The 9,974-nt window shown below is 36.9% G+C and overlaps 1 protein-coding gene across 1 annotated transcript; it reads left to right on the top strand.

The window, feature by feature from the left end:
- Positions 1 to 210: 210 nt before the first annotated feature.
- On the top strand, positions 211 to 5,719 carry LOC134307534 (vacuolar protein sorting-associated protein VTA1 homolog; the record flags this gene model as incomplete). The annotated part of the gene is made up of 3 exons (XM_062990502.1): positions 211 to 402; positions 2,057 to 2,134; positions 4,895 to 5,719. Coding segments are annotated over 3 exons (416 nt in total), but the record flags the coding sequence as incomplete, so codon positions are not given.
- Between the last annotated feature and the right edge of the window lie 4,255 nt (positions 5,720 to 9,974).

Below are 9,974 nucleotides of genomic sequence, written 5' to 3'. Positions count from 1 at the left end.
TGGCATGAAATAAATGTTGGACTGCTAAATGTCATGGTTGATATATTAAACAAATATTAAAATAAGATTTATACATACTGTACAGATTACTAATAGTTTCTGATAAGTCATGTAGTATTGGTAAATAAAGCCATCTCATTCTGTGTGAATAGTTTAAAGACCTTGTTTTCAACACGTTAAAATCATAAAGTCATTTTTCTTTTCATGTAGATGATGAGTTTGGTGCTGAAGGTGGCGGTCCATCTCCGGCTTCTTTTGATCCAGTTCATCCGCAGCCCTCCTTCAGTGTGGGTCCAGCAGACCAAGGCCCAGCAGTCAGTCCCCCCAACTACAACAATATCCAGATTCCTCCTGGCTCCCACGCTCCAGCCAACACTCCTGCAGATCTCCCACGTCCCTCAGGTACAATTTGGACTTTTCCATATGACACCTTCACTGTGAAACTTTTGGTAGATTTTTTTCAGTTGGTAATATTACCTATACAATGCAGTAATGTGGATCTTATATTGGTATAGCTGTGTTATTTTTTGGTCTTCCTGCAATGTGCAAAATTAATACCAGCTGGGGAATTAGTGTAATTACATTTCCAAATAATATCTGCGTATAATAATTATAACTGCCCAAAATTTTAAACTGTTTTTGCCCATCCAAAGTGTTTTCTGACCAACCAAAGACTTCAGAATACAGTTAGGATGGAAGCATAAACCAGGCTTTAGTGTGTAATTTATAGTTACTTTTTCTTATTAACAGTACCATAAATACTACTGCAAAACATTAGCCCACTATCGCTGAGTTCTGGGGTTTAGATCTCTGTGGTGCTATCAGCCGTTTGGGCTTCTACATAGACGTGATTCCTGGGGATGACCAAACAGCCTAGCCATTGGGCAGTGTTGTCAGCGCACTCTCAGTGCCAATCCCAAGTTTAGATATCAAAAGGAGGGTTGCGTCAGGACAGACTTGTGGCATAAAAAACAAATCAGATATGTCGACCCCTAAATATGGGCGCACCCAATAAAAAGCATTTAAGCATGTGATGTGTAGTGTTTAAAATACAAGTAATTGCATTATCAAGCATCCACTAATAAGAATTTAACTACAACAAATATAAATTATAATATACCTTAGTAAAAGTAGCTACACTTTAGGGTTATAAGAAATTTTTCTTAGTTCTAATTTTTTGGTTTAAACTGACCGACTAGTTGCCTAGTCAAGCTTATTTGTTGTTTTGACTTTTCATTGTCATCTTATTGTGGAATTAATGCAAAACAAAAATTCATTTCTGAAGCCTCACATTCCATTAATTCTTTTAAACCAGAAAGCTGTAGTGTGTTTGGCATCCAATTGTGATATCTCCCACTCCAGATTTCCTCTTCCAGCCTCTGGTGTTGTTGCCTACAGTCTCCAGTGAATAGTGCCTCTGCTTTCATGCTTGGTGAAAGTGACTAAGCCTTTCCAAGCCAATTTCGAGGTGTAAAGATCCTAATTCGCCTCAAATCATATGAGTCATTTTGCCCTGATCTTAGTTGGTGAAGCCAAAATGAAACCAGCTATTTTAACAATATCTTGTTCTTTACAAGTTCTGTGCTTGCTTTGCCCAAAGTTGCATCTCTTTCTTAAAAGTTCTCTGCATTGCTATTGGGCGATAGGATGGCTCGGTGGCATTTTAATGCCATGTTTCACACACTTTGGTTACATTAATGACAGGACAGATAGTTACTCATTACACACGATTCATCAAGTTTAATGTCAAACACAGTCATGGACAATTTTGTATCTCTAGTTCACCTCACTTGCATGTCTTTGGACTGTGGGAGGAAACCAGAGTTCCTGTAAAAAACCCATGCAGACACGGGGAGAACATGCAAACTCCACACAGAAAGAACCCAAACCACTCCACCTGGGGATCGAACCCAGGACCTCCTTGCTGTGAGGCGACAGTGCTACCCAATGAGCTGCCCATAAAAGCAAACAAACACTGCATGCTATTGCTTTGCTAATCAGCACAAATCTAAAGATAGATTGATTACTATACACTGATACAATCACTTCTGTATAGGAGAGGCAGTTAAACCAGTTCCAGCTTCCCGGACCATGCCACCAGGAGATCCCTTGCCTGTCAACAACATCCAAGATGGTATAGTAAACAACAAAACAGCGTTCCATCTGCCAAATCTTTTTCTTCCAGTGGTCAGAAAGCATAAAAAACTTTATTTAATATTTAAATATTTTTTTACCTGTGTAAAAAGTCAGCTGCACTTTTCTAGTTGCAGGGGGCCAACTGAACACAGACAAAAAAAAATCCATCTCTGCTTGAGGAAATGCCACGTCACAGCGATGCATGTATAATTAGAAAAATTCCACAGCTAAACACTGCCCTTCAAGCATGGGATGAAACAATTAAGCCCTTAGACTTGGTTAAATTATATTTAATAGTCATTCATTAATGCATGTAGGGTTTAGCATTTTTGTTTCATTAGCAAAATATAAGACTGAAAGCATTCCAACACAGATAAGCTAATTCATTTTAGATTGACATTCACATTCAGTTTGAATGTAATAACAGGCTATTAAATGTTTGTCACTGTTGTTTTTAGTCAGATCTACAAACCCAATTTCACAACAGTAGGTTTAGTAATGCAGAATGCAAAAACATAGCAAGTAATTTGCAAACTGTTTTTTCCAGGCATTGACGGATTTAATGTTTTACTTAACCAACTCTATGTTTTTTTTTTAAATATAAGTTACTTAATTTGATACCTGCAACACAAAAAAAATCGTGACACTGGCATTGTATGACTGGGTAATCAAAACCACACTTGGTACTTTCTACTTTCATGGAGCATCAACAAAAAGCATTTATAAGCATGGATGAATCAAGGTTTGCCATATAGTTCAAAACACTTAAGTAAACAGTTTAAACCATGTTTTTCATTGCACTATTTCAAGAAATTTAAAGATTTCACTATCTACAGTCCATAACATTATTAACAGATTCCTAGAATATGTAGAGATCTTGCTTAAAGGACATTAAAAGACGTTTGGCACCGAGGATACCAAGTGATTTAGTGTTTCAGGTTTTACTTTGTTCCATTCTACCTGCAAACACGTCTTAAGATGTGCAACAGTACAGGGTCACCGTTGTCGCATTTTTCATTTCAAAATTCTCTATTGGGGACAGGTCAGGACTGCAGGCAGGCCAGTCCAGTATCCGTACCCTCTTCTTCCGCAGCCATGCCTTTGTAATGTGTGCAGCATGTGGTTTTGCATTGTCTTGTTAAAAAATGCATGGATGTCCCTGGAAAAGGTGAGGTCTTGAAGGCAGCATATGTTGTTTTAAGACCTCAATGTACTTTTTCTGTATTAATGCTGCCATCACAGAAGTGTAAATTACCTTTGTCAATGGCACTGACACAGCCCCATACCATGACAGACCCTGGATTTTGGACTTGTTGCTGATAACAGCCATTTGTGCATGTAACTCCATATTGTAATGCTTGACAAAGGTTTGCCAAAGTAATCCCTCACCCATGTGGTTATATCAGATATTGTTGAGGTGGTTCTTGATGCAGTGCCGTCTGAGGGACCGAAGATCACAGGCGTTCAGTTTAAGCTTGCGCCCTTGGGCTTTACACACTGAAATTCCTCCCGATTCCTTGAATCGTTTAATGATATTATGCACTGTAGAGGGAGAAATTTGCAAATCCCTTCCAATATTTCTTTGAGGTACATTGTTTTTAAACATTTCAATAATTTTCTCATGCATTTGTTGACAAACTGGAGATCCTCTGATCATCTCTGCTCATCAAAGACTCTCAGCCTTTCCTGGACGCTGCTTTTGTACCAAACCATGATTACAATCACCTGTTCACATCACCTGTTTGGAATCACATCACTTTTTAGTTTTTTAACTGCATTACTAGCCCTAAATTGCCCCGATTTTTTTTGGAATGTGTTGCAGGCCTGAAATGCAGGAATGGAGGTATATTAACAAATGAAATGAAGTTGAGCAGACAAAACATGAAATATCTCAGGTTCAAACTGTTTACAATCAAATGAAAGTCAAAGTACATGTAAGGAACACTGAATTTTTATTTTATTAGCATTTTCCATACTGTCCCAACTTTTTTAGATTTGCAAAAGCACCATTACTGCTAAAAAGTGCGTAAACATTTTTTGCATTGTATGCTGCAATCTAGACAGCATCTTTTCAAAAGCCTCTGCTTGTATAAGCAGCATGGCTTCTTGGGTAGAGAGGGCAGCTGCTAGACTTACCTGTTCGCAAACCTGCTGGTCTCATTGTAAATTTGGCACAGATGTGGAAAAGATCCACAGAACCTAGACTGTTGAGCAGCTGATGAGTTATATTAAACAAAAGTGGGGAAAATTTCACATCCACTTTTAAAACAAGTGGTGTCCTCAGTTCCCAACGAATCAGAAAATGTTAAAAGGAAAGGTAATAACACCTTGGTTTCTTGGTAACATGGTGATAATCATACCCCTGCCCCAACCTTTTATGGAAAATGTTGTAGCCATCAAGTTAAAACATTGAATTTTGTATATATACACAAAAAACAATACATTTATTTGGTTAAAACATGAATATAATTTTGCAGTTTTAATAAAAAAAAATCATTTTGCAAATAATTGCTGTCAGTTTTGTTTAAATTATTCATTGGGTTTGTAGATGTGATGGTATATTAGAAATATTTTATTGCCTGATAAAGATACTGTGTTTGGCTCATTCTTAAGTTAGTTATATGGCATAACACTGTAAGTTAAAGATTAATTTAATGTAATACAATATATTTTATTCATTTTAATGTTAATGAATTTATTTTAAGATTTCAACTATTTACAGATTATTAAATGTCCTTGTTATTACTTTCACTTGTAGGTAGTGTGCATCTGACACCAGAAGACTTTACCCGGGCTCAGAAGTACTGTAAATATGCCGGTAGCGCTCTGCAGTATGAAGACGTGGCTACCGCTGTACAGAATCTACAAAAAGCCCTTAAACTTCTAACCACTGGCAAAGAATGAGGGCTTTGTGTGGCCACTTTATCGCTTATCTGGCCCTAATGGACTGTGCAGAGGCTTGAATCAGAATGAGCAGTATCATGACTAATGCATGCAAATTACTCTTTACTTATATGCAGTTACATTAAAGTCATAAGTTGTTAGTGAGATTGTTTATAATTCATGACGAACAGAAGCTTCATTATTTTGAAACTTTCATTCACTATGCTGTCCTGTTTGTTTTGGTGAAGGGGATTTGCAGTTATTTTACATATTAACATCAAATGATTCTCTTTCATTGTTTCATAGGATAATTGCATTGGCAATAAATCTTTTAGTTCTGTTCACTTTTTGACTGGCATGTTTGTGCTGCTTATTGCTCTCATGAGAGAATGCATTCATTTGAGAGCAGTTACTGGAACATTGGATTAAGTTATTATTTATATGAACGAATGATTGAACATATTTCAATTGTATTTTCATGCTGCTTTTCACTCCCATGGCTTTGCATACATTGAGTTTATTTAGCGTCACTAAATCAGTGTCCTTTAGATATTTTCTGTTCCATTTGAAGAGTGGTAGCAGCAGCAATCATTAGTATTCTTCAGAAAAGCAAATTAATGAACTGATTTGTGTTATATATAGTTTGATTTATATGGATTATTTCTACAATTCAATAAATGCAAGAAATAAATATGTGAAATTTTCTACTTTAAACATTTTAACAATGGAAGGGTAAAATAAAATGAGATGCCATTAAGTACTTGGTTTTTTATCTTCTCAGGGTTGCCGCTAACGTGGGTTGCCTTTAGTAACATGGATTTTTTTCTTTGTTTTCCTGATGAGATTGCTTAGTCCTTTAAACAAAATGTTGGGCTTTTCCCACAGCCAGGCAGGTTTGCTGCTACACCATAAATTAAGAACTTCTGGACAATAAACTCAAGGAATGTTCAAGGTCTTGGAAATCTTCTTGTACCCATTTCCCTTATGGTGCAATGAAATGATCTTCCTTTTTTTGTGGTAGCTTCTTAGTTTTCACACACATTGAACACTTTAATCTCTGGGTGGTGTTTATATAACACATCACAGCTGAAGCAAATTAAGGGTCATTATTTGGTCCTAATAGTTTAAACATGTTGTAACACAACAGAAGGGGTATTAGGATTAGGTGCTATTCTAATTCTATTCTATTCATTTTCTTTGTTAATTTACTGAATCATTTTACTGATAAAGGCTTTATTTAAAGTAAAATAGTTTTGCAAGTTAAAAAAATCCTCATTTTCATTTGTTGGGTTTGAATATTTTCAGTTGCATTTGTCTGTCTGTTCACCAACCGTCCAGCTATCAATTCATCCACATACATACACAGCTGATTCAGAAGGTATTTAGACCCACTGTTATTTTGCCCACTTCATTGTGTTGCGGGTTTGATTTTGAATGAAACATGGATAAAAACTGAAATTTAATTAACAAAATAATTTAGACCCTTTTTATTTTTACTTTACTTTTATTTCTTGTTAATTCCTCATTTAGGGAATTTCAGCTTTTATTGGGGTTTTTCTCCTAAATTGGGACTGAGTCATTAAACAGACGATGGGCAGATGGTTTACTTTCCATCACTGTAATGACCATAAATACAAATGTATTTATTTATTATGTATTTAGTCTTTGTATTCCACTTATCAGTCAAAAGAAAACCCCCTTTGCCCCCCCTCCACTGACCAAATAATGTTTGGGTAAAGGACAATTGTAGCTGTAAAAGGCCAGTTTGTTTAAGCAGTGTTTAAAAATCCTAACACTAATTCACACATAACAGTACAGCACAGGTTACCTTGTAATTGCCATGTTAATGTTATTGCAGTGCTGAGAATGATTAGCAACAACACTCACAATGTTGGGCAGTATGCTTCAAGACAAGATTTCCCATGGCACCACCAGTCTAAACTGTTAAGAGGTCTGGCCTGCCGCATGAACTTATACTGTTTATACCAAATTCTGAATCTTCATCTGCATTGTAAGCCTCTGTCCACTGTATTATTGGCTGATGAAGGTGAAATCTAATGTTTTAGCCCATTTATCTCAAGGTTGAATGTGTTCCTAGATTTTCTGCTTACTACGGTTGTAAAGAGTGGTTATTTAACTACAGTCTTCCTGTCAGCTCGAACAAGTCTGGCCATTCTCCTCTGACCTCTCTCATCAACAAAGACGAATCCACCCACAATCCTGCACCTCACTGAATGTTTTTGTTTTTGCACCATTCTGTGTAAACTTTATAGACTGTTGAGCATGAAAATTCCAAGAAGTCAGCAGTTTCTGACATACTCAAGCCAGCTTGTCTGCCAACTACAATTATTCCTTGGAGAAAGTCAGAGCACTTTTTTCCTTACTCTGGTGTTTGTGGTACAACTTTTATTCACAGGAATTTCAGAAGGATGAGTGTCTGCAGATACACAAGTCAGAAAAAGTTGGGACAGCATGGAAAATGCAAATAACTTTTGACTTTAATTTGATTGCAAACAGTATGAACCTGAGATATTTCATGTTTTATCTGCTCAACTTCATTTCATTTATTAATGAACATCCATTACTGCATTTCAGGTCTGCAACACATTCCAAAAAAAGTTGGGACAGTAAAGCATTTACCACTTTGTAATGTTGCCATTCCTTTTCACCACACTTAAAAAACGTTTTAGCACCGAGTATACCAGGCGATTTAGTGTTTCAGGTTTTATTTTGTCCCATTCTACCTGCAAACACATCTTAAGATGTGCAACAGTATGGGGTCGTCGTTGTCACATTTTTTGTTTCCACACATTCTCTATTGGGGACAGGTCAGGACTGCAGGCAGGCCAGTCCAGTACCCGTACCCTCTTCTTCCGCAGCCATGCCTTTGTAATGTGTGCAGCATGTGGTTTTGTATTGTCTTGTTGAAAAATGCATGAAGGTCCCTGGAAAAGATGATGTCTTGAAGGCAGCACATGTTGCTCTAAGATCTCAATGTACTTTTCTGCATTAATTCTGCCATCACAGAAGTGTGCAAGTTTGAGTGCAAGTTCGACCTGTAATTTTATCTGATCAAAGTAAATGATACTATAAATTATACAAAATATCTATACAACCAAAATGTAGTTACACAAATAACATAATTAATATATTCATACAATGTATTAATATAAAATTCCTAAAAAGGCTAAATTGCCAAAACTAAAACAACAAAACTCTGACAATCATTAGACTTGACAGCTTGATGTATTACCGCAAATCAGAGAATTAGCATGCAGATAATTAGTGTTAGTTTTTCCCTCCATGGTAAAAGTGGGAGGTTTGCTAATGGCTCATAAGGCTGTCCCTTCATTCAAAATAATGTTTCTGATTTTAAAGGACCAGTATTTATTAGCATGCTAAGCAATGTGGTGAAGCATTTTACACACAAATAAATAAATCATTTTCCTGAGAGCTCTGGACAGGGTTCAATTCACCTTCTTTGTGCTGCTCACTGAAGGATTCGGTTTTATTGGCAGAATAACAGAGTATAGGCGGGTAATTAAATTGTACTGACCACACACCAGACAGGAAAAGGAAATCACATCTAATCAGGTGTTGTCATTAATCACGTTTGCGTTTGAGGGTCACCCCTCATTTAACTTGACCCGGCATGTAGGGGAAATAACTGACCTGACATGACTGGTGACACTGGTTTGATGAATGATAGAAAAACACAGGTCGCCATATATGTGCAGCTTAGCATTACTAACCATGCAAGGCTGGTAAAAGGGTGTTCTGGTCCTGAAGGACATCTGGACGCTGTGTTTTCTGCCAGCCAGGGCTTTTGAGGTCGGTTGGATTTTTTTTTTCTGTCCTGAGGGTTTAGAGAGCATGGCCCTTCTGATCTGTCAGTGCTTTGTAAGGTTTATTAGGGTGAAAAAGATGATGGTGGCACAAACCAAAACCTTAGTTCTCAACCTTCTCAAATCTATATAGCAGGGTAATGGTTCCCAAGGTATTTGATTTTGGAACAGTCCCAGGATCATTGATTTTAGCCACTTCTGGGTCTCAAGTCACATTTATCTTGGTCTTGTGTTGAGAAATATTAATTCTCAATATTTTTTGCAAACTGGGGCATAACGTTCAGAAACCAAAACGGCTAGTCTTTCAGGCTCCATTGCATAAATGTACAGTAAAATAAACATTATTATATTATTGCATATCAAGTTATATTATCAATAGGGCGGCACAGTGGCTTGGTGGGTAGCACTGTCGCCTCACAGCAAGAAGGTCCTGGGTTAGACTCCCAGGTGGGGTGGTCTGGGTCCTTTCTGTGTTGAGTTTGCATATTCTCATTGTGTCTGCGTGGGTTTCCTCTGGGAGCTCCAGTTTTCTCCCACAGCCCAATAACATGTAAGTGAAAAAGGGGGGTTCACTGATCTGTAAAATGCGTTTATCCGAAAGAGCGAGGTTTTTTCCAGGTGGTGTGAAAATATTGGAAAACACAGCACTAAGGTGCTAAACATTCACATATGATAAACAGTGAAATGAACAACGTAAATATGTAAATATGTAATGTAAAACCTGTAAATAAATAATATAATTGGTGTACTGTATACAGTTATTGAATTTCTGGTCTTGGTACGCTTCTCATGGGAATTTTAAACAATCTGAACGAACAATTGGTTTTCCAGATTTTGTCTGTTAAATCCGAAATCCGTTAAATGGAGGTCCGCTAAATCTTCATTTTAGAGAAGGTTTTTTGTCACTCCAATGTCTAATGTTACCTGTGTCCAGGATGGATATTGCTTAGCAGCCAGCAAAAGATACAAGGCAAAAAAATAAAAAAGATCAAAAGAATGCCGGCATTCATAATAATGACATACCCATTTTCAAAAAAATGACATGGTTTTATCTTAATGTAGATCAACTTTATTAACTGAATGTTCTATGTAATTTGACTAGTATCACAC

Source organism: Trichomycterus rosablanca, unplaced genomic scaffold, assembly GCF_030014385.1.
Source record: "Trichomycterus rosablanca isolate fTriRos1 unplaced genomic scaffold, fTriRos1.hap1 scaffold_295, whole genome shotgun sequence".
Classification (NCBI taxonomy): domain Eukaryota; kingdom Metazoa; phylum Chordata; class Actinopteri; order Siluriformes; family Trichomycteridae; genus Trichomycterus; species Trichomycterus rosablanca.
The sequence above is the reverse complement of the archived record's forward strand: the minus strand, read 5'-3'. Positions and strand labels throughout refer to the sequence as shown.